General features: G+C 38.8%; 1 protein-coding gene across 1 annotated transcript in view; it reads right to left on the bottom strand.

Annotated features, from left to right (window-relative positions):
* The window catches only part of BEND4 (BEN domain containing 4), a 54,250-nt gene extending 31,809 nt beyond the window's left edge, over nucleotides 1–22,441 (bottom strand). The window contains exons 1-2 of the mRNA XM_020990854.2: nucleotides 21,640–22,441; nucleotides 9,650–10,210 (exon numbers count right to left, since the gene is read on the bottom strand). Of these exons, the coding sequence (XP_020846513.1) occupies nucleotides 9,650–10,210; nucleotides 21,640–22,156 (1,078 nt within the window). The 5' untranslated portion in view covers nucleotides 22,157–22,441. The remainder of the gene's footprint in view (nucleotides 1–9,649; nucleotides 10,211–21,639) is intronic.
* Nucleotides 22,442–25,607: the final 3,166 nt, after the last annotated feature.

The following is a 25,607-nucleotide window of genomic DNA, read 5'->3' as shown; positions in this document are numbered from 1 at the left end:
CAGCTTACTTAGCTAAACTGTGCTGCCTTTTTAGGAGAGACCTGTTATTTTGCCAGTAAAATGAAAGCACTGAAAATAGAACTTTTTCTACTTTATTTTGTCATGATTTTTGGTAACCATATTGTATAACTATGTATGGACAATTCCCATAGTCATCCAAAAATATTAAAGGTACACTTCATTTTCAATTTTCTACAATCAAAGTTTCTGTATAAGTGTTTTGGTCTCTAGTCTCTATTGGGCTATTTATTCTTTAAATCTACAAAATGGGGATTAATATTATCCCTCAGAGTAGCAAAATCATGATCTAAAGATCTCATTCTCTAAAAGTCAATTGCAGCTATCGCCTATCTGTGTGACCTCAGGTAGGTCACTTAATATGAATAATAGCTAACGTTTGCGTAGTGCTTACTATGTACCAGGCACTGTGGTAAGTGTTTTATAATTATTATCTCATTTGATCCTCTTAACAACTCTGGGAGGTAGAGGCCTAATTTTTCTCATCTATAAAAATAGGAGGTTATATTGGATAGCTCCTAAGGTCCCTTTCAGTTGTATATATCTGTATTCCTATGATCCTACTTTGAGTAATGAGTTTTAAGAAAGGTCATTCTAATTCATAGGAAAGATACTACTTTGGACTAGTCATAATTGTGACTTTGCAAATACCAAAAAAGGCTAAAGTAAAATGAATTTCACATATACATCAGAGAAAATAAACTGAGTTGGTGGAGAGCAATGGAGGTTATAATGGAATAAATAAAGTAACTGTTAAAGGTGCCTTAAGCTGACCTGGACCATTTATACTGCAGTTGAAATGAATAGTTATTCTATTATATAACCATTTTATATAATTTAATCAAAAAGGAAAATAAGATAATTCTGGAAGGAGTAAAATAAGCTAAAGAAATCAACATAAGCATTGGGGTTTTTTTTAATGGTAGAACTTTGGAGGCAATATTAAGAATGATGGATCATCGACATATTATCACATATCACCCAATGCTGAGTTTCACATGCTGTCAAATGCAAAGATGGTCCTAAACTGCTATTCCTAGGAAATATACTTTAGGTTGTTTATCTGGTACATGATATGGAGTGATATGTGAATGTGATATGTGAATTTGGTACTTTCATAACTGGTACAACCATGAAATCTCAGTTGATTCTGGTCTGTGCCAATTTGCTGACCATAGATTATTGTTACCAAAGAAAGCCTTGGATACTCTGACTTTAACAAAATTACTCTTGTTTCTTTCTAAGGCTGTCAAGTGAATGGCTTTTCTGACACTATTTTAAATGGTTCTGTTGATTGCATGGTTTTAGCATTCTTTAATGACTGAGCAACTGGTATAGTGACTGTCAGATAAGAGAGTCGAGGAAAATTGCTCTAATACTACTCTGTCCCATATGAAGGCCACTGGATCTCTATTTTCTAATTTTCATTGCAGATAGCTGTATTAAAATTTTGATTACAGTTTCTCTTCTCTCATCCCTCTCTCATCGTTTAATCTGTCTTGTTATGCAGTTCTTTCATTTCAAGACCCCAAACATGAAAAAATCCATCTCAAAATATGTCACATACCAATCCCATGCTATTCAGCGGGGAAATGGAAATTATTTACTGTACTTGTTGACCTTTTAATGGTCTACCAAATAACTTTGTCACAATTTGGAAGATCCTAAATACAAGCTACCAGAAGACTTGCTCTGAATATCTTCCAAGATAGTGGAACAAGAGTGTTCTGATGATATACCTTAGCTAAGCTGGTCTTTGGACAATAAGTATGTAGACCTTTGGCAGACACATACATACATCCTTCCCATTTTGGTGGGATTTTTTTTTAGAGCTTGCACCCTCTTAGCATAATCTTCAAGGAAATAGGAGGAAACAAGCATTTATTAAGCATTTACTATGTATTAGCCATTGTGTTAAGTGCCTCACAGAAATTCATTTCATTTAATCCTCACAATAACCTTGGGAGGTAGATGCTAACCCCATTTTTCAGCTAAGGAAACCAAGGCAGACAGGTTAAGTGACTTGCCCAGGGTCACACAGCTAGTAGTAATCTGAGACTGAATTTGTATTCAGTTCTTCCTGACTACAGGCCCACTGTGCCACCTAGCTGTCAAGAACTCCAGGTCCTGTGCTATGATGTAGCATTGGAGTAGAAAGTATGGGAAAGATGATTATTATTGCAACCTTAAAAGGTTATCATTTCTTGATTTTTTTCTCTTCTCTTTCTTAACAAGCCAATATGCCTGACACAGGCTACAACCACAGCATTAGAGTGTTGAAGGAAAGAGAAAAACAGAGGACTTGGGAGTAATGAATGATGAAAACAAATGGAAATTTTCGCCAGGTCATAGGTGGCATAGTTGAAGAAATTCTCCTCTGGTGTGTTCTTATTTTTTTATTTCACTGGGAAATTCCTGGATTTAGAAGTAGGAAATTTGAAATTTAATTTTTCCTTTGCCAATTGACTTTCTCTGTGTCCTAAGAGGGGTCATTTAACTTGTCTGTACCTGTTTCTTCACCTATAAAATGGAGAAAAGTAACCTTTGCTCTGCCCTATATACCTTGCGCATGTTGTGAATATAAAATGAGGTATCCTATTCCTGAATTGTCCTGTGCATTTAGCAGCCTTCCCTCTCATTCCCTTTTTCTCAGCCTTCCCCCTGCATCAGCTTCTCTCAACCATAAATATTACTGATAGAATTCTCTTTTCTCCTTCCTTTGCTGATTCTACTTTCTTTTCCCTCTGTTCTATAGATTTTCTCCCCCCTTGCCTTCACACAGATGTAATTTCTACTGCTGTAGTCTCATAATAAGAGAAAATGCCTTTGGTCATTTGAAGGCAGTTTTAAAATGTGTTTGTACAAAGCAGTTTGTTTGTATGTTGTTTCACCATTAGACTGTGAGCTACTTGAGAATGGGGACTGATTATGCCTTTCTATGCCTCAATGCCTAATATAGTGCCTTGCTCATAGTAGGTGCTTAATAATACTTGACTCACATATGGATTTAAAGACTAATTTAAGGAGCATAAAATTAAAATACACCATTGGCTCCCAAGTAAGGCAAGCTGACCCCTTTGCTCAAGAAAACTAAAACACCCTATTCCTTTTTAAAATAGGCTGTCTGTGAAAGGATTGTGTTTATGAAACAATCTTCCAACCTTTTTGTAACTCTTTGCTCTTAGGTTTGGGAATCAGTGAATCATACTCCATCCTAAATAACCTGGCCTTTTGCCCTCTCCTCTGAGTGCTTTCTTATTCTCTGAACTTGTTTGTTATTGCCTGGTTATGATGAATGAATGAAAATACTCTCCCAGAGAAGACAGTATATCTGAATGGTCTCTTTAAGGAACAGTAAGCCCCTGGTCCTTCCAATAAAATGATCAAGCCCCTAGGATACGAGTTTTTAACCTAAGGTCCATGGACCTCAGAGGAGTCCTTAGATAGATTTCAGGGGTGGGGGTAGGGGGTGGAGTGGTGTCTGTGAACCTAGATGGGAAAAAAAAATTAGATCTTTGTTTTCATTAACCCTTTATTGGAGCTTAGCATTTCTTTTAATTATTTAAAAACTTTATTCTCATAAGAGGTCTGTAAATTACACCAAACTGGTAAAGGTGATCATGACACACAAAAAAGGTTAAGAACCACTGCTCTAGGGCAACTTTTGACCATTAGGTAGCACCACAATTGTTTAGAGGAAGGCAGGTCACAAGCTATGTAAGCCAGTTATGGCCTGGAGAAAATTCCTTTTGCTAGTGATGGCTTACCTTCAAAGTAACAGGAATTGCATTCATCTGAGGGAGGAAGGCTATGCAAACACATGAAAGCTTTGGGGAAATGCACAGGCAATGGGGTGAAAAAATGAGAGGGTCTGATAACCTAATCATAGCTGACTTTCATGCTTATTGAAGTAATTCTGGGCTTCCTTCTCTACTTGGGTCAAACTTTCTCCTCATGCTGAAACACCTTTCCAACCAAACATGCAGCTCTTTCTCATGGGATTCTATATCAGGGCTTTTCTTCACACATGCTTTATAGTTGGTAACTCAAGTCTGCTGACTTTAAACCTTAACTCTCCCCTAATTTATCTTCTATTTATAATTGGCAAATCCTTTTTTTTTTCTTCCTGGCTTTCCAATGTCAATCACTTGAAACCAGATAGGTACAAATTAGAACCATAGGGTTTCTGCATGAAATAACTATTGATTTAACATAGATGTTATTAAGGTTGGCAGTGAATATTATTAATAAAAAATGAACACTAGCCTAATTTTAAGTGAAGCATTGTCTCACTTCTGAATCGCAAAAGGGTTCAAGAAGATCCAACAGATATCAATCTTTGTGAAAATGGTTTATACAAAACCACAGCGGTTGGGAGTTGTATTTATTACATTTTGCAGTTATTTAAATGGAATTTCTCTTTTTTGTCCCTTCCTGCTGGGTTTCATTGGTATTATGTAGAAATCTTGAAAATATATGTGGATTTATGTCCTGCAACTTAGCTGGTTATTGTTTCCATTAATTTTTAGTTGACTTTCTAGGGTTTTAAAAGTATACTACACTGATAATTTTGTTTCTTCTTTCTTAAACTTATTCCCTCAATTTCTTCTTTTTTATCTCATTCCTATAGTCAGCTCATGTAATACTAGGTCAAACCGAAGTAGTGATAATAGGCATCCTTGTCTCACTTCTGATTTTATTGAAAAGGACTCTAGTTTATCAAAAATTACATATAATGCTGGCTCTTAGTTTTAGATATATGCCATTTATCATGTTAAGGAATGGTCTAGCTTTTCCCATGTTTTCTCATGTTTTTAATGGAAATGGGTATTTTATTTTGTCAGATGTTTCTCTTGCATTTATTGGTATAATTGTTATTTTTATGGGTCTTGTTATTAATATAGTTAATTAAGTTTACAGTTTTCTTAACATTAAACTAACTCTACATTCCTGGTATAAATTCAACCTGGAATAGCACATAATCTTTGTTATATCTTTTGTTAGCTTCTTTGCTAGTATTTTATTTAAAATGTTTGTATCAATGTTTATTAGGGATATTCATGTATAGTTCTTTTTCTCTGTTTTGACTCTTCCAAGTTTATGTATCAAGACTATATTCGTGTCATAGAAAAATTTGGTAGGATTCCTACTTTTGCTATTTATGCAGACAATTTATGTAATATTGGAATTAATTGGTTTTTTTTTTGAGTGCTTGATAGAATTCACTTGTGAACCCATCTGGTCCTGAAGTTTTTTTCTTTGGGAATTCCTTTTTGATTTATTAAATTTCATCTTCTGAAATTAGTTTGTTTCAATTTTTATTGGTCTGTTAATATGAATATCTTATTTTTTTGTAAATATTTATTTTATTTAAGTTGTTGGCTTTATTGCCATATAGTTGTGATTCTCATACTCTGTTATTTTTTGTTATGAATTCTTATTTTTCATATTTTGGTATTGGTAACATGGTTTTCCCCTCTTCTTTTTAATCAAATTAGTTTATGGTTTATTTATTTTATTTTAAAAGCTTCTAGTTTTATTTGTTAGTTCACTTTTTTGCCTTTAATTTCATGAAATCTCTCCTGTGATTTTTATGATTTCTATTTTGTCATTTAATTGGGTTTTTTAAATTAGTTACAAAGAGTCAGACATGACTGAATGACTGAATAACAACAACAGTTGATTATTTCTCTAGTTTTTTTAGTTATAGTACCTAGTTCATTTATGTCTTCTTTTTCTTTTTATGTTAACGAAAGTGTTCAGAGAAATAAAGACCTAGGTAATTAGAGAAATATTAATTGTACACAGGTAGGCTTAGCCAATATAAAAAAAATACAATACTACTTAGAGTAACTTCCTCATTCAATATCATACCAATCAAACTATCAAAGGATTACTTTATAGAAGTAGAAAAAAATAATAACAATATTCGTATAGAGACAAAAAGCTCAAAAATCTCAAGGGAAATAATGAAAAAAGTAGAAAAGGTTGAAGTGGGGCTAAAATTTTCCTACAAAGCAGCAATTCTCAAAATGACTTAGTGCTGGTAAAAATAAATAAATCAATGGAAAAATTTAGGTACACAACATACAGAAGCAAACAAACCTAGTAGCTCAGTGTTCAAGAAACATAAAGACCATAGCTATAGGGATAAGGACTCACTAATTGATGAAAACTTGGACAGCAGTATGAAAAATGTTAGATTTAAAACAATATCTCACATGTCATACCAAGATAAGGTCCAAATTGGTTATGTGAACTAGATGTAAAAGGTCACATTATAAACAAATTAGAGAAACAAGGAAGAAATTGCCTATAAGATTTATCTATAGAGAAAGAATTAATGACCAAACACAGGAAGGGATCACAAAAGAAGACAATGGATGGTTTTTGATGACATAAAATTAATTTTTTTTACAAACAAATCCTGCACAGCTAAGATTAAAAGAGAAATGATTCACTGGGGAAAGCTCTTTGTAGGAAGTTTCTCTGATAAAGGTCTTCTTCCCAAGATATGTAAGGAACTGATTTAAATTTATAAAAATAAGAGCCATTTCTCAGTTGACAAATTGTTTAAGGATACGAACAGGCAATTCTCCATGGAACCCAGGCTATCTATAGCCTTATGAAAAAAAATGCTCGAAACAACTAATAATTAAAGAAATGCAGGGCAATTTCTCTGGTTCTGTAGAATTAGAAGAATAATTTACACAATAATACCAATATTTGAAAATGGACAATTTTGAAAGGCTTGAGAATTCTGATCAACTAAATGGTCCATTATCATTTCAGAGAACTGATAAAGAAGAATGCCTCCCATGTCATGACAGACAGAAGATGAATTAATATGCAAAATAAGAAATGCCTATTTGGACATGACCAGTGTGGGAATATGTTTAGGTGCATTATGCTCATTTGATACAGGGATTTTGCATTTCTCTTTTCATTTGTTCCTTCCCTTCATTCCTCCCTCCCTTCCTCCTTTTTTTTTCTCCCTCCTTCCCTCCCTCCTTCTTTCCCTTCCTCCCTTTCTCCCTCCCTCCCTCCCTTCCTTTCCTCCTTCCTTCCTAATGGATGGGTAGATAGGGGGAGACAAGAGGGAAAGATGAATGCTTGATAATTGAAAAATAAAATTAAAAAAATAAAAAATGCATAGACTGTGTGATTATTGCTAAGACACTATTGATACACTAAGGACTTGAAGGACACTGATTTAGGTCATGCGGGGGTGAATAGGTCCACAGGTTTGCTAAGCAATATGAATATCAAGTCTAGACAGCTTGCCAAATATTTGTGACTACCAATCTGTCAAAAATAATGAGGATGTTGTTGCCATGTGTCCTAGGATCTGAAGCAATCAGAAATATGTATCTGCAGACTTCACTTCACCTCAGTTTAGATTATAGTTTTGAAGAGTAAATATGAATTCCATACACACACATATATATGTATCTATATTAATAATTTCTCTCTCTACATATATGGAGGCTTGTGTATATATGTGTATCTATATCTATATCTATACATATCTATCTCATTGCTGCTCATTTGTCCAATGACAATGCCATCAATAGCTATCTGGATAATCTCCCATCCTCTGCACAAAGGAGACTGCTGAGAAGGAATGAAAAACATTCATAGAATTCCTACTCACAACGTAGTATATAGTGACTGTTGCTTTATAAATAGGAACAGTGATTACTGTCAAATAGAGAGATGTGGTGGGGTAGACTTGGGCCTTTCCCCGCCCCTGTGGAAACTAGGAGGTACTCAGGTTAGACTGAACTCTTCTCTGAGCTCATTTCTCTATGACTGTCAATGAACAATTCTATCCAGAGCACAGGGAGTGACTGCATTACCTTCCAGGGTTTCCTTAAACATAGGAAGCCAAGGCCTAACGTGTATTAACTTCAGTCCCCTGTCTCTCCTCATCTGGATAGACACCTGGCTCAGTGTATTACAAAAATGTGCTGAATAAAATATCTGAAGGGGCAGAAAAGGAGTTCTTTTTAAAAATGGGGTTCATCTCCATGTAACATAAATCAAAGCCACCCTTTTATTCACATATTTATTTTTTACAATACTAATATTTTAATGTATAAATACTTGTTTGAAAAACAATATGGCCTTTTGGAATTTTTGATTCAAAAGACCTGGGAGGCTATTTCAGGAGTGCAAGGAGCTTAGAAAGCACTTGACTTATTACAGAAAGATGTCTAGAGTTGTGTATGACAAGGAAAGAAATGATCACTGCTATAGAGAGGGAGATATGAATGAAACATGTCAAGAATGAGGAGACAAAATTTTCATTTATACTGGTAAAATGAAGTATAGAGCTGAATAATCATTTGGCTACTTTGATAAGTGTAATCAGCTGGATAATTCAGACCTAAACCCAGTCAGTTCCACAATGGAAATGTCTGAGACCTAAATTAATTGGATAATGGCCTCAGTTTCTCCACTTCATTTAATATTTTTAGAGAGAGCAGAAGAATTCGCAGGGGTTTTTCTGTAGCTAGAGAGACAGCAGGGTGTTAAGTAAATAGTTACTGACAAGGCAAAGGGTGAACAAGAGGACTCAGTCTGGAGGTTATGTTTGACAAAAGGGATGGGTTTGTACTCTTGTATTTTATCTGGGCAGAAATAAGTGTAGAATTACTGTAAGAAATATACATTCTTCAAAATTTTTCATCTGTGAAATCTACATTAGGCCTTTTTGGGGGAATTCTTTTAAAAAACTGAACTCTTACTCCTGCCATTGCAGCCCTTTAAACCCTTTCCTTCCTCCCTACATATTCCCTAATCAAGTTGTGGGCTGCCTTGCAGCATATTTTTCTTTACCAAGATGGTGGTAAACATCTTTTCCCACTGACTGACCATAAACCAGAAATGCAGTGAGATGAAACAGAAATTAAACCCATTGAATAGGTTTTTCTAACCAACTGGAAACAACTTGTGACTCAGTGAGGATCCTCTCTTAACGTCACTTTGCCACTTTGCAAGTACATCATTGATGAGAAGTAGGAAATACGCTTAGCCAGTTTAGTGAGTATCTTTGGTCTTGCTTGAATTATTGGTGTGTTTTTGACCTATGAGGCTTAGTATTCAGTTTCCTATTAACTTTAAGTGGGAGTGTGCCCACTGAAAAACAAACAAACATTTTGTAACTTAACAAGGAAGATAAATGGGAAAGAAGAGGTCATTTGTTTGACACTATTTGAATACAAGTGCTGAAAGTACCATTTCATTTTCATTTCTATCACTGGCTAATAAAGCACATAAATCAAAATCACTGAAATATTAAAATGATTATAAAGTAATATGATCACTTTGTGAAGGAAATTCAGGATCATAACTCTTAGCCACTTCAGTCTCACTGCATCTTTCTAGGAACTGATTTTCTATTGATACAGACATCATTCAGGGGGCCCTAGTATTCAGCCCTACCCCTAAGTATGCTGCAGCACAGTGCTCCAGATTGCCTTGCTTTGTAAATCCCTCACTTCGTTCATGACTTTGTCTTCTGAAATGCCCATTCCCATGTCCTTGGTAAAATTAGGGCAATGCCAAGAGAAGGGGTAGACATGAAGGCAAGTGACAGAATGCTTGCAGAATTACTCAGCAAGAATACCTGGGATGCTCTCCAGTTTTCTTCTGAGTTCCTCATTTTCTTGTTGTAGTGAAATGACTTCTTGTTCCAGCTCTTGGCACCGAGGGCAGTACCCTTCTTCCTCTTCTTCCTCTTCTGGGAGTGTAGAAGATGATGGATGGCCATGAGATTCAGAAGTGGCTGGGGAGGTCCATCCACCTAAAGTATGAACTGGGGAGGTTGAAAGAGGGTCCACATCTGCCAGATGGCTGTAATCATTTACGGATGATGTGTTCTGAGATGGAAAGCTCCCAGAAAGCAGATAATTTTGTAGCGAATCAGTAAAAACCCTCAAGAAGGCAGAGGTTTGCTGTTTCTTTTGCATATATTGCATCTCAATGTCTAAATTGTCTGATGTCTGACTATGGACAATTTTTCCAATCTGACACTGTTCTTGTCTCTCGCTATAACTTGAACCTTCCTGCTTTACACAAGAAATCATGGATTGAGAATGGCTGGAGTCCAGAAGTTTTCCACCACAGTTTAAAAGGCTAAGAACCCGACTGCACTGCTGGGCAAAGGCATCCAAGATCATACGGCTCTCTGAAATAAATAAAAAGATATATCACAGAGATCCACAACAAAAAGTCACTAGGGGGATAGAGGAATGCTCACAACTCTTTAAAGCTTAATATTTAAACAACAACAACAACAGTATTTATTATGAGTTACCCACCATTGGGGGGATGTGCTATTAGCCTTTTACTTACTAGTCATCACGGCTTACACTGAACTATCAAATTCATCTGAATTCAACAATCTTTTAAAAGCACCTACTGTGTAAAGAACACTGTACAAGGCACTGGGGGAGAGAAATAGTTTAGATAAGATAAAATCCCTTCCAAAATAAAGCTTACAGTATGATAAAGAGATAACACACACACAGAGTCAACTATAACACAAAATCATATTTTATAAGTCCATTACAGAGAAACAATCAATCAGCACAAAGTTATTGAGTATCTACTATGTGCTAGGCACAGTGCTAGATGCTAGGAATACAAAATTGAAAAATGAAATAATGTCTACTCTTACGGAAGTTACATTGTAGAATTTGAGCTAGAAAAGAATCTATAGATTATGTAGCCAGCCATCTCATTTTATAGATGAGGAAACTGAGTTCCACAAAGCCCTTTGGAGTCTGCTGCACTCTATGTGACCTCCTATTCCTGAGGCTTAGGTATTTAGAGCCCAGAAAATTTTGTTCCTCTGATGTTGTCACTCCCTTTAATTCCATCACAAAGAGATCAGGTGTAGAATGCATCTTTAGGGTAGTTTATCACCCTGTGAACACATTTTAATTACATTTTCTGGCCTTCTGGACTGGGAGTACAAGTCAAAGATTGGCTCCCCTACATTAAGATTTCTCATGGTTAGTGCGACTTAATGGACAGAACTTGGTGAACTTCATTTGTGAAGCAGTTTAATGCAATAGAAACACCTTTGGATTTGGAGTCAGCGAGCCTGGATTCAAATCCTGGCTCTGCTACTTTGACTTGTACAATTGTTGGTAAGCCAATTTCTCATCGGGCATCAGCTTCCTCACCTGCAAGATGAGGAAATTGGGCTAGATGACCTCTAAAATCCCTGGTGATTCTGAATCTATGATCCTACATGTGACTTGCTCATTGTCACATAGGTAAAAAGAGGCAGAACAAAGATTAACATCTATTCTGACTTTAATCCAAAGCTCTTTCAACATGTTTCCTAGAGAACAAAACAATGGACTCTGTGAAGTTTGTGAGGAGTAAAGAACACTCATAACTGGGGAGATGAGTGAAGGAGGAAGTGGACTTTAAATGACAGATAAGCATTCAACAGAGGAAGAGAGGGAAAAGGATGTTCAGACTCTGCATAACAGGCAAAGGAGATTGAAGTTTACTTAATAAATAATATGGAACCATTAAAGATTTTTCAGCAGTGTAGTGACATGATCAAGGTGTGTGTGTGTATGTGTTTATGTGTGTGTATGTGATTTAGGCTGGGAGAAGTATGGAGGATATCTTAAAGTTGAGAGAGAATGGAGGAAGAAAGATATCGGGAGGTTATTGAAATGATTTGGAGGCGACGGTGGTGGTGGCGATAATGAAGGTTAATACTAGGATGGTGACAGTAGGAATGGCAATGGAGACAGATATAAGAGATATTATGTTTGAATCAACCAGACATGAAAATTGATTGAATACAAGAGGTGGAGAGAAGGAAGTGTCAAAGATAACCCTTAGGTTTCTAACTTGGAAACTGGGTAAATTGTGGTGCTACTGATACAATCAGTAATGTCAGAAAGAGGAGAAAGTAACATGGGAAAATGGTATATGCTGTTTTGGAAAAGTTGAGTTTAGGACACCATAGGTAAATATTCCCCTACACAATAGGATATATGGGTTTGTTGTTGTTATTTGTCCTTCATTCTTGAAGAAGACCATGACATGAAGGAGATTATGGTATGACATGTAAGTGAGGGAGGGCTGTGCAAAGTCACCAGTCTTACTTTCTCCTCCAGAACCATCCAGCTCCACTGGCAAGATATAGATCAGGACCAATGGAGATACCCTGGATACAGTAGGAGACCTTGGCCTTCTTAAGCTTAGGTCTTTAACAGGTCTCAGTTTGACTGAGGCAATGTCCGTTCAGTAATTAAGGCTAGATAAGAAATGAGGCAGAGATGTATAGGTTTAGTGCTTAGGGAAAAGATCAGAAGTAAATATCCAGATTTGGGAATAATTTCTGAAGAAGCGGTCATTGAACCTGGAGCAAGGTGGTGTGGTAGATGAGATTACTGAGAGAGGGAGACTGGAGGGGGAGAGAGAGAGACAGGGAAGAGAAAAGGGCCAAGGACAGAACCTTTGGGAACACCACTCACATTAAAGAGCTGAGAAGAAAAGATAAGAAGATGCACCTGGTTAGAATGGCAAAGTGTGATGTCTCAGGGGAAGGGTTAAGAAAGAATCCAAAATGATGATACAGTCAGTAGCATCACATGCAGCCAAGGGCTCAGGAGGAATGAGAACTGAAGAAAAGGCCACTGCATTTGGAGATTTGATGTGCGATTACCACTTTCTCACCCATATCCCCTTATGACTACAGACAAGTATTTACAAAATGTCTGGGTGTGTTCTGGGTACACATCATTGATATGGAGCACAGTTTCTCTTTCTGTGAGGCTAAGTGAAGTCCCAGTTAGAGCAAATAATGGATCCCCCTGAAATGGTTGCATTATTTGAATTAACCCAGCACATTTCCAGTGACTATAACCAATCACCGTATTTCATATAACTTTGAACAGTGTGAGTTTGAATACTTCCATCTACTTCAGGGGATTCATTATTTGCACTAATGGGGATGTAGCTATATGCGGGTCTGCTTGCTGTTCCCTCATACATGAAACTCCATCTCATGTTTCCAGGCCTTTATATTGGCAGCATTTAACACTTAGCTCAAGCCCTGCCTCCTCCAGGAGGCTTTTTCTGGGGAGTTCTTCCCTCCTTCCACCAATTCTCACCCCCTCCCCAATCCTCCCCCTTTAATGCTACCTTCCATCTATTCTGTATTTATCTTGTATGTACTGATTTATGTAAATGTTGTTTCTCCTATTAGAATAGAAACTCTTTGAGGAATACACTATTTTGCTTTTTTCTTTGTACCTCTAGCACTTAGCATGGCATCTAGCATCTAGCTAGGTAGCATTTATATAGCATTTTAAGGTTTGCAAAGCACTTTACCAATATTATCTCATTTTATATTTACAGTAATTTACAATACACCTGGGAGTAGGTGCTATTATTAGCTCTATTTTATAGATGAGGAAATGGAGGCAGACAGAGATTAAGTGACTTGGCCAGGGTCACACAGCCAGTTAGTGTTTGGAACCAGATTAGAACTCAGGGTTTCCTGACTCCAAGTCTGACCCTCTGTCCACTGTGGCACCATTGGCACAGAAGTGCTTAATCAATGCTTGTTGATTGATTGAATGTGTGATCTATATGCATCTGACCTCATATCCTTGGCTTTACTAAATCATATTCTAATGGATTGAGTTAACTAGTATAGACAAGATTCTACAATGATATTAATATCTGAAACCATCATGACTTCTATTCCTGGAATATCCCCATGTTTTTTGTACAGCTAATCCAAAGAATCTCTACCTCATCTAATGTGTTCTACCTCAGTCATAAACTGCAAGAAGAAAGATGTACTTTTTGAAAAACTCACTGTACTTATAAAGTGAATTAAAAGGTAACTTTACAAGGCAGTGGCCAGCCCCAATGCAACATTATATGTTCAATCTAGTGTTTTGCATCTTCTGATTTTTGTTTTTTTTCTATCGCTATTCAAGGCCAATGTATAGCTGAGCAACATCACCATTATTTGGAAGTTAGCTAAAATACTATTTCCTAAAAAACATTTTCCACTGAAAACATTAATCTACTAAAACATCACAGGTGTCAAAATGAAGCATATAATTTCAGACTATCTTGTCATATCAGTTAAAAACACACATGAGAATACATACAATCAGAAAAACTAATCAGTTGGAAAAAAATTAGTAAAAGCCTTTTTAGTGGCATTGTGAATATACAGCTTAACTTTCTCAGAGCCAACAGATATGAAACTCCCTCCAAGTCTATAATTTCATGAGCATGAAACCATAAACTATATTACCTTCTCTCCTGGCTTCCAGCCAGAATAATATCCAGAAACAAACTGAAAAATGCTTAAACCTGATTGGTTAAAAAAAAAAAAGGCAGAAATCAACAACTGTATGATACTAATACAGGTTAGGTGACCTGCATACCACTGATTATTGCTTCTCTTTAAAGATGTTATATCCGTTGCCATCTTTGACTACATATGAATAATCATTCCTCCACCTCTTCCCAAAATATACTTCTTATTCACAAATAAGAGTAAGGTGAAACACATTTTATTACGTCAACTATGCAGTAGTTCAAGAATTGTAGATGTATGAGAATAGCCACCCCCAGGCCTACACTAACTTTTGACTGTGCTCATTTTATTTCATTTTTTTTTTTTTGGTGAGGCAATTGGGGTTGTGACTTGCCCAGGGTCACACAGCTAGTAATTGTCAAGTGTCTGGTCTGAGGCTGCATTGGAACTCAGGTCCTCCTGACTCCAGGCCCAGTGCTCCATCCACTATGCCACCTAGCTGCCCTGTATGCTTATTTTTATAATGTACAGAAGGCATTGTGGGGTTATTAGCAGAGTCTATCAAATACTTTCCTTTAAAATGGCACACATTGAAATGTATAGACCAATTGATTCTCTGGGGACTATAGGCTGATATAAACCAATAGTCATGCCCTTTTAAAGTTTACACATTGGAAGGAGAATGTCTCACTCAAGTTTCTTCTCTGCTCCTCTCTTTTTGCCTAGCAACAAGTATCCAGCAGCTATGCTGCCCTTGTGATTCTGGGACTGCATAGTCCAGTTTGGGGGTATGTGGTCTGAAGTGGGGGAGTACATTGCTTTATCTGAGAACCCTTTTACATTCCCATAGGGTATCCTAGAGCTAAGTTTTCTATGTAGTGATTTCCAGTGGATGGAAAAGCTTTTAGATTGTCACACACCTGGGAGTAAAGCTTTAATAGTGGTAAAGGAATTCTCTAGGAATACTGGAGATAATAATCCACTATCCTGGAGAATATGGAAGGTAGAGAGAGGTATGTTCTTTTCCTTTCCTATGGTAAAAAAGCATTTATTGTATCCATCCAATATGGAAGGGAAGAAATGGGGCTACAGTTTAATTTCAAGTTTTGAGAAAACACCAGAGACATGTGTATAACATTTGTTCTTAGGGACCAAAAAATCAAGAAATTAAAGTGGCAAGAAATTTCAAAAAGAAAGGTAGTGTGGCCTAGTGGAAAGAGGACCCACCTTGGATTTAGGAAGACCTGGATCCTAGTCCTGGACCTGACATATGCTAGTTATGTGCCCATGTCACTTAACCTCTCAGCACCCCCATGTAACTTTCTAAGACAAAAACAATATAATAATAATATATATTGTAATTATATAATATAATAATAACTAGCATTTATATAGCACCTTGAAGTTTGCAAAGTACTTTGTAAGTGTTATCTCATTTGTCCTTCAACAATCCTGGCGTGTAGGTACTATTACTATCTTAATTTTACAGATAAGGAAACTAAGGCACACAGCAGTTGAAGTGATTTACTCAGGGTCACCCAGCTGGTAAATGTCTGAGGTTATATTTGAACTCTGGGCTTCCTGACTCTAGGTTTGGTGTGTGCACTATGGCGCCACCTAGCAGCAAAAAGTTATAGACCAGTTGCCAATAACTTATTGTAGAAAATTTCCTCACTGGAAGTTGCCACAGTATCGAAATCACAGGTCAATACTAGAAGAGGAAATTCCCAAAAAACAAAATTTACCTTATTTTTTCATTTCCTAGGAATCTTAGAGCTGCCAGGAACTTTAGAGATCAGTCAAATCCAGCTTGTATATTTTGTAAATCAGGAAACTGGTTCAAATAGGGGAAAAGACTTGTTCAAGTTCGCATGGAAAGCTGGAAGAAGTTTCTTTTATTTGAAATATCAAAGGAAAATACAGATTGGAATTTTATAATTTTAGAATATAGCATTTTTTATTCAGTTTAAGCCTATAATCCTATTTTGGACTTGGAGTGATTCTTGTCATGTGCATTTTAATCATAATAGGCCCAACTGGTATAAGGGCTACACTGTTTTCATTTATGCTTGATAAAAGGGGGAAATATGTGAAAGTTAAGGCTAAAATTGAATTACATGAGACAATCACTTAAATACATTTGTTCTATGTCCTACAGAACATTCAGTATTTTAATTACCTTAATAAATCACATGTCAAGGTATATGTTTTTGAGGAAGAAGGTCTGACTTAGTTGAGTAATTTTTTCTTTTTTTGAAAGATAATCTCATAGGGTACTGAGAAAAGATGATTATGTAATATAAATACACCATTAACAAAATGCATTAGACTATATTTAGAATATTAAAAATTGATACAAATGCCAAACGCAATTTGTTCATACCCATGTTTACCTTTTTTCTACTGAATTTTTTTTCTCAGAATTGATGACAAAAACAGCAATAGATATTCAAAAGTTGAATCTTTTATATTTTCAGTAGCTAAGTATTTTACTATTTTAACATTTAGGAATCATAAACATCAGAATAAAAAATATTACTATTATACTTTATGTAAAACAAAACCAAATCTTTCCACTTAACATACATTCTAGTCATAAGCATTTTGAGCTTTCCAGGTAGAACGCAATTAGAAATGTAAGCATTGTGCAATGCCTGTTAGTGCTAAGAAATGAGGGGGGAAAGTTCTGATTACATGCGAATACAACTGAATGGTCACTCTTCCATGATTTATAATTGAGAAAAGTGTGAAAAATGTACCTTATATTTTTTAAAAACAAAATTTTAAGTCACTGAGCCCACCAATCAAATGAGGTTACAGAAGCATCATGTCAACAGTTCACAAAAGTGCTCTAAGGCCATTTCATCTTAGTTATACCACTCATCGAAGGCCAGAAGATGCTAATAGATATAATCACATAGTGCACACACACCACTTTATAATGATTACTTCTATCTAATTTATTTTGTTTTGTGGTATAGGTACCACCCCTACTTGTGGATAATGTCATGTTGTAAGTCATCTGCTTTGTTTCCAAGATTTGAACACATGATTACTTTTTATAATGAGGAAAAATAACATTTTATTCCCTCCAAATTTATCCATTTAAGTGTCTTCATTCATCCCATATTTGATAGTGAGGTAGCAGAAGTCCAGAAACCCACCCATCAACCTTAACAATTTTATTTTATGTATGGGCTCCTGAGATATTTACCAGTCGCAAGATTCCTATAAGCATTCTATTTCTATTTAAAAAAAACCCACTGGAGTCATAATTAGTGGCAGTGTTTTGATTCAGTTCCATCAAAGGGTGAAATCTGTTAACACTGAAGCATACTAGAACTAGAAATATATACATATATGTTACATATGTATATAGTTAAAGGCAGTGACCTGCCATCATTTATCAAATGAACTCATAATTCCTCATTTAAAACATTATTGTAACTTTAGTTAAAGAAAAGACATTGGGAAGTAGTGGTGTGTTTATGAAGTTGGAAAACAAAATCTTTTTAAAAAGCACTTATGGCCTTAAATCAAAGGACTGTGCTCCTTTTTTTTTTTTTAAAAAGCTATCTTTTTTTTTATAATGTCAAACACCAATACAGCAAAACAGGATGCAATTTTTCTGAATAAATAAATCAATGATGTGTCAAAAATTAACAGATGAGTTAATATACTTGGTGCTATCAAAACCAGATGGTGCTTCCTAATATTCATCCTGCTCAGTCAAACCCTGAATATTTTCTGGACCATCGGTATATAAAATAGGATGCTGCTATTTGTGATGGCAAACAAAAGCAATCATGCCTGCCAAGCACATACTATAACAGGCAGCATTTCAGCTCTGCTAGACAGAAAGTAATTAGAATGCTTTTAATGTCCAAAAGAATGATGCTGATAGGCTGCCACAGATGTGTAGATTTATGAATATTTATATGGTGGTTTATAGCTGACACTTTTATCAGTTGAAGAAGATAAAATATCTGCCTGACTCAAAAGCTTGACAGTCAGGTTAATAAAATCTCATTAAAGAGAATGACCTATGCAATTATATAGGATTTATTGTAATTCATTTTTGATTGTACTCTGCTTAAAGATGCAATTTCCCATTTCCTGATGCCAAATTTAGGCTGCATATCAAGATCTACGTGGGTTTTTAACTCTAAGCCATCCATACAGGAAAGATATGCTTTAGAAATCATGGTATGATACATGTTCAAAAGATAATTATTTTGATATTCTGTTCAGAATCATCACATGAACATAATGAAAAGAACTTGGAAATCTATTTTTATAATATCATATTTTAAAACACTTATAGTGATTTTTATTGATAGAACACTAGAGCAATCTTCAGGCATTTGCTTAACTCATTGCCTTAACTCATTAGTTTTCTGGTCATAGGATCATGTTTCCTATTCTCCAGCTTTAACTTCTATCCCTCTCATTCTTTAACTTAATCTTTGAACTATTTCAATGCATTAGGTGGACTGTCTTTTGAGAAAACATATTTTTTTTTGCAAAGTGTTTAAGTGTCTGTCTGTCTGCACACCTGCTCATTGGTTCAAATTGGAACCACTGGTTTCTCAAAGAACCAATCAGCTCTTTAGATAACTGTCCCTCAGATGGATACTTATATCCGTGTTGAGAGTTGTCTCTGTCACTCAATATCATTACTACTATAACCATAACTTGTACATACTAGATTGTGGCTTTCTTCTGTATTTTGACTTGGGCCCACCAGATCATGCTTTCCTGACTGCTGGAAAGGAGTTATCTAGTTCCCATCTTGACAATGAAAAAAACTTGTCTTCTACCCTTGATACTATTAGGCTAACCCCCTTTATGGTCCATCCTTTACTGCTGAGGAAGAGAGACAGCTTCTACCTCTGCATAGTGATACTGCCTTTATTGTTACTTAGGAGTTCAAGACCCTACTGGAAATTATAGAAATATAAGTTTAACTATGGAGGAAATCAGGAGAGAAAAAAATGGTGTCCAGGACAAGGCAAAAAAGAAAAGAATTTAATGAGCAGAAATAGAAAAACTATCAGGGTAGATAAAAGAGAAAAGATGAAGAGCAATAATTCTGGGGAAGAAATAGGAGGGAAAAACACACCAAGCAACAAGGACATACAGCAAGACATAGAAAAAGAGAAAAAGGTAAAAATGATGAAAATGAAAGAGAAGACAAAAATAAAGGGAGGAGAGACTAGCCAGGATGCAAAGAGAAGTTAAAAGATTGAAAGCAAAGGCTAAAAAGAGCAGATTTTTAAAGAGAGAGAACAAGAATTGGAGAGAAGGGATCAAAATAGAAACCAAACAGGAAAAAGTAGGAAAATAAAACATAAAAGGCCACTCCAAAACTGAGACAGAAAAGAAACAGCTAAATATAGAAAGAAAAAGGACAAAAGAATATAAGAACGTAAAAAATAATGAGAAAGCTGAGACTGAGATGAGAGGAATAAGAGAATGGAAAAGGAAAGAAACAAAAGTAGAATAAAAAAATAGGAACCGAAGGAGATAAAGTAGGCTAGTATGATTTAAAGGCAAGATGCTAAGTGGAGGGAAAAGGACAAGGAAAGAAGGAACAGAGAAGTCAGATTGTAGAAAAGAAAAAGAAATTAGACCAAGAGATGCTGACAAAATAATGAAAAAATGCACACAAAGCCTGAGCATAAAACTCATCTAAGCAACACCTGACACACAAAATTGGCTAGTGAAGCGGCAGAGCTAGTCTTCACCATAACCTATAATTAGGTTTTCTGTCTCAAAACTAATCATTCAAGTGTCAAAATATTGACAAACAGTAGAACGTTTGCTTAGGGCTCCATAACTCATGTAGGGGCAAAGTGCCCTCATTTTCAGTTAAAGAATTAGCCCATCAATCAATAAACATTTATTAAGCACCTACTATGTGCCAGACATTGTGCTTAAGGGGCTCAGCTTCATCAAGGTACAGTTTATTTGCTCTATAGAGCTATGAAAGGCCTGAGCAGGAACTTTTAGCTATTATGTGTTAAATAAAGCCATGGGCTAGACACTAAAATAATCACTCTTAGGTTTTCCCCACTCAGCTTTCTTATCTGTCCTATCTTTTCCCCAGAGAAGGTTGAAAGACTCCCTTTCTCTAGAGACTAGCACTGCAGACCCAAGGGGAAAAGGGTATTAAAAGCAATTTAGACCTCTTTATAAACTGCTTCTCACAATGCATTTCTCCTGTAAACTCTATGGCATTTGGACTGGAGAAATAAGGCCCCCTGCTGAGCAGTATTTCATATCAGACAATTCTGGTAGGCAAACACTGAGACTTCTTGGGCCTCCAGTAAAGGACCAAGAATTTCTACCAATTTCTGCCAAGAATTTTGTGATCCCCTTGGAGGTCAATCTCCTTTTCACTCAAAGTAACAGGAGCAAAAAGCAACATTTTGTGGCCAGGGAGGGGGAAGGAAAATGGGGAGAGGTATTGGAAAAGAGGAGAGGAGGAGAGAAGAGAGGAAAGCTAAGAGAAGAAAGAAGATGAGAAAAGTAGAAAGGAGAGAAAAGGAAGGAAGAGAAAGAAAAATAGAAAAGGAAAAAGAGAAGGGAAAATTTAAAAAGTGGAGAAAAATAAGAAAATTAAAAAAGAGAGAAGGAAGAGAAAAAAGAAGAGAAGAAGTGAGGAGAGAACACCGGGGAGAGGACGGGGGAGAGAAGAGCAAAGGTTAATAACCCAGGGGGCAGTGTTTGGTCAGCTCCAACCTCTAACAGAAACAGCTGTCACTCTAGGGAGCAAGCCGTTGTCTCTGAAGCCCCAGCCCAAGTGTATTGCTACAGTGTCGAGAGGCAGGCATGAATCTCGGCAGCTTCTACCTGTTAGAGGGCAATCTGGTCACTTCAAGACCTTGTCCTGAACAATCCTGTCAAACCAGCTACTAGAGTTCTTTTTCCTTGGAACTAGATTTGGAAGGGAAAAGCCACCTGTTAGGAGCAACACTTTGCGGGGAGTGGGAGGGGAGAGGAGGTGCAGAGGAGTTAGAATTAGCATCCGCAAGTAGTTTTCAGAGCCCTTTGTAGTGTGGGGTGTGCGGGATGGGGAGGCGGGAGCGAGACTGAGGAGCTCCCTAACTCTTTCTGCCTAGTTTGCACGTCCCCTTACTCTTCTCTCCGGCTCATCACCTCTAAGTTAGAGCGCGCGCCGAGCGAGGGGAGGGGTCTCCCCCACTCCCGTCCTGCTCCAGTTTTCCCTCCCACCACTTCCCCCCCACTGCTGCCCCAGGGAGGGGGTGGGAGCTGAAGTTACAGGAAAGAGTTGGTACCTGCGCTGAGCTCCAGGCTGCTGCCGGTGCCGTTGCTGCTGCCCTCGCTGCTGCTGCTGCTACTACTGCTGCTGCCTGCGGCCGCCGCCTGGCTGGCTCCGTACCTGGACACCCCGGCTGCTGCGGCCGCGACGGCTGCAGAAGAGGAAGCCAGTGGAGCAGGCGGAGGAACTGGAGTCCTCAGGTGGCCCTGGGACACGACTGGGGTGCAGGAGGGGGAGGAAGAGGAGGCGGCGGCGGCGGCTCGGCCGGGCCCGTTCGGATAGGAGCTCTGCGCCTGGTACTGAGGATGCTGCTCGCTGCTGCTGATGGAGGCAGGAGGATGCTGAAAGTGGGGCTGCTGCCCTCCTGCAGCTGCCCTGACCGGAGGGATTTCCACCATGGTGGGTCTGTCGTAGCGCTTGGTCAAGGCTGGCCTCTTACTGGGGAAGGTCTTGAGGACGCTGTAAGGGCTCCGCTGCTTGTAGATTTTGGGGAGGCTGGGCCCCTCCTCTGCTGGCTGCATCTCCTCCTCCATCCTCCTCCTCCTCCTCCTCTCCTCCTCCGGGCTGGTTTCCCCCCCTGCACACCCCCTCCCCCCTCCTGCTCTCCGGGCTCTCTATGTCTCTCCCTCTGTGTGTGTGTGTGTGTGTGTGTGTGTGTGTGTGTGTGTGTGTGTGTGTGTGTGTATATGTGTGTTTCTATGGGGGCTGCTGCTGCTCCTGCTGCCGCCGCCGCCGCCGCCGCCGCCGCCGATGCTGCTGGGGCTGCTGCTTGTCGCTAAGGCTGGCACTGCCGAGCCCCCGTGCGGGGGGCTGCTGCCGGGGACGTGATTGACAGGCGGTCTCTCCAATGCCTGGAGGGAGACGGGAGGTAAAGAGCAAGTGTTTAGGGTAATATCTGCTAATGATAATGGGGGAAGGAGGCGGGCCCTGGCATCACAGCTGCTGAGAGGGCTTGCCTGTTAGGTCTGTGCCTTTCACTGGGGGGGGGGATGAGGGGGGGACGCACTGCCCGAGGGGGAGGGGAAGGAGTAGCTAGAGGGGGCGCCCTGAAGACAGGTGAAATGAGTGTGTGACCTGGGCTAGGTGAGCCTGCCTAGCTGCTTGAAGTGGTTTGTCTTAAAGCCCCGGGGCGCTCCTCCGACAAGCCCTTGCCCCCGGGCACTTGCTGCTGCCCCTTGGACTACTTGCTCCGGGCTCCCGGAGCCTGGCGCTTTCACCCTGCTGTCCTTCTCCTCCCTCGACGCTCTGGAAAGAACCCTGCGCCCAGAAGGCGTTCCAGGGGTGGCCCGAAGTAAGCTTGCAGTGGGCACGAATCCCTGGGAAAACCTCTCTCTCCCCGGGCGCCTCTTGGCCTTCTGGTCCTGACCAATAGAAAGTGTTAAGCATCCGCCTGGGAACTTGCAGAGAAACCGAACCCTGGTCCAGCTTCTTGGGGCCAGGGCCACTTGTTAGAAAGAAGGGCTCTTCCTTCGACTTCTCCGGCCAGAGCCCTGTCTCAACCCCCACCCACTGCTTCACCTCAATGGGCTGCTCCCCCAGTCAGGAGTCTGTGGTTGACTGCGACTCCCTAGCTCGCAGCCCCTGTCCTACATCCAGCAATCTGCGCTTCTGGGCCAGGGCTCTGATTTCTGGGTGTCCTCCTCACGCACAAAGCGTTTCTTTAAAGCCCAAGTCATTTAACCTCTGCGGGCCTCAGTTTCTTCCTCCATACAATGAGGGCGTCGGACTGGACGACTCCTGAGGACCTTTTCAGCCTTATATCTATCTAACACAATCTTGCTCTGCACGTAGGGCTGCGCTCAGTTATCTCTACTGGGCTGCGTCACAGACGTCTTCTCCCTGCCCTCTGGCACCTTCTAACCCAACTTTACCATTTAAACAAGCAAAGGACACTTAACAGGCTCCACCACCGAATGACGCCTTTGGGAGAGAAGATTCGCAGAAAGAAAAAAGCTTTCATATACAGCCAGTGTTCTTTGGTAGGTAGAGGAGCTCTGAGATTTCTTTGTTGGGGCCAAGCTAAGGGCAGCCACCTCCTTTCCCCCAGAGCATTAAGGCCAGCCTTCCTGCAAGTGAGTTGGGGATAGTGGTGGTGGCTGTGGTAGTTCAGAGTAGTTTGAATAGTGGGATGGAGGGCAGAAACTATGGCCATGGAGTAAGTAGCTGGAAACCAGGCGGGTGATTAGAACAAATGTGCCTGAGTAGACACTGGTTTCTAAGAAAAAAATGAAGAAAGTGATCTAATATAAATTCATAGGACTTAGAGCTCGAAGAAGTCTCAGAAAGGTCATCTGGCACAACTCCCTAATAGTCAGAGGACACTGAAGCTCAGAGAGGTGAATAGACTTGTTAAAAGTCACACAGCTCATAAGGAGCAGAGCCAAGATTGGACTTTCCTCTACTCCCTTGCCAGTACAGCCTTTGAGCACCTCTGAGAACCTGGTCTCTCAGTCACTTGCTCCATTCTCAGTCCTTGAGTAGTCTGCAAAGCAGCATAGACTTCCTGGATCACCCATTCAAGGCCCTTTCCTATACTAAGTTCACCCTGTTCTGTTTCAAATCTAGGTCACCTTCCCCACCCCCCACCCCTTACCTTGTGTCTTCTTTACTTCCTCTAGTTTTGTGGTAAGTCTGTTAACAAACATTTGTTGATTGACTACTATGTACTAGACACTGTGTTAAGAGTGGGTGGGCACCTTTGGTTTCTGGCCCTCACATGAGGGCCCACTGCCCCTCAGCTCTGCAGTCTTGTTCTCTGAGCTCTCTTGTCAATCTCTGGGTCATTGAGTCATTTATTTTTTGTTTGATTTGGCATTCTGACCCATGGGTACTCTGCCTTCTAATACTCTCTTATTTCCAGACTCTGTGTTTTGGAAAATGTTCTTCTGGTTTTTTTTTCCTGTGTCCCTCTGCCCTATCTACCTCCCCTCTGCAGTCTCCTCAGATTGCAGTCTCTTGGTTTTTTCCCCCTTTCCATTTATTAGAGATGAAATAAATAATGCCATAAATAAAAGTATTTGGGAGTCCAGGAACTGTCAGACCTGATTAGGGCATAGAGGACATTTTCTTTCTCATTATGCAAAAGCATTTCATGGAGAAATAAAAGAGGTTTCATTGTAACTCATGCATGTCATATTTCAAGGAATTCAAGATATTAATCATATTTAACATTATTTGCAACGTTTCTCTCTGGCTTCAGAAAACTGCTAAATGAGGACACGTGGATCCCCAGGAAAAAAATAGAGACAGGCATTAGAGGGACAGTTAAGAAATAATGAAATGCTGGTGAAAGACAGGGAGAGAATGAGATGCCATAGAGACGTTTCTGAGGCACCTAAGTGAGAAATGGTGGAGATACTTCTGAGATGTGAGACAGCTGAAACTGAATGATATACTAGAGAAAATAAATGATAACAAACCTCCCAACACTTTCCTTTTCTCTTTTGTAAAACAGTTCCATATTTTGCATTTGAAATGTTCCCCCTCCCAACCAATAAGTCATAGCTTTGGAAAATGGAATCATGGGAGTAGTTTACAATACTTCTCCTTAAGAAATAATTCTCTGTTACTGGTAGTTTTCTGTTCTGATTATTTATTTTCCTCCCCCTGACCTTCTTTGTCCCATTATCACTTTTGCTTTTTAAAATGCTTAGAATGTTGTTTGTTACAGTTGACCAAATCAGTCTTGCATGTTAAAAAATGATTCTTCCTATGAAATTGACACCTTCAATAAGAGAGGAAGCTAGAAATGTTGGATCCTCAACACAAAAATCTGAAAGAGGTTCCCTGCTCCTTGTAAATTATAAATTTAACAAATCCCCTAGCCCCTGTGCAAGGCCTGTGAAAAGAGAAAGGATGTGGCAGGCAGGATTCATCTTTCTCCTTCTGACTGTTATAGCCTTTTGGCTCTCTCCAGGGCAGATTAGAGCTATCTGAATAATGGACCCATAACAGTTCCAATAACCAGACTTGTGATGAAGTAGA

The sequence above is a fragment of the Phascolarctos cinereus genome, unplaced genomic scaffold (assembly GCF_003287225.1).
Source record: "Phascolarctos cinereus isolate Bilbo 61053 unplaced genomic scaffold, phaCin_HiC Scaffold_9;HRSCAF=440, whole genome shotgun sequence".
NCBI classification, from domain to species: domain Eukaryota; kingdom Metazoa; phylum Chordata; class Mammalia; order Diprotodontia; family Phascolarctidae; genus Phascolarctos; species Phascolarctos cinereus.
Note: the sequence above shows the minus strand (reverse complement) of the source record. Positions and strands in the feature narration are given on the sequence as shown.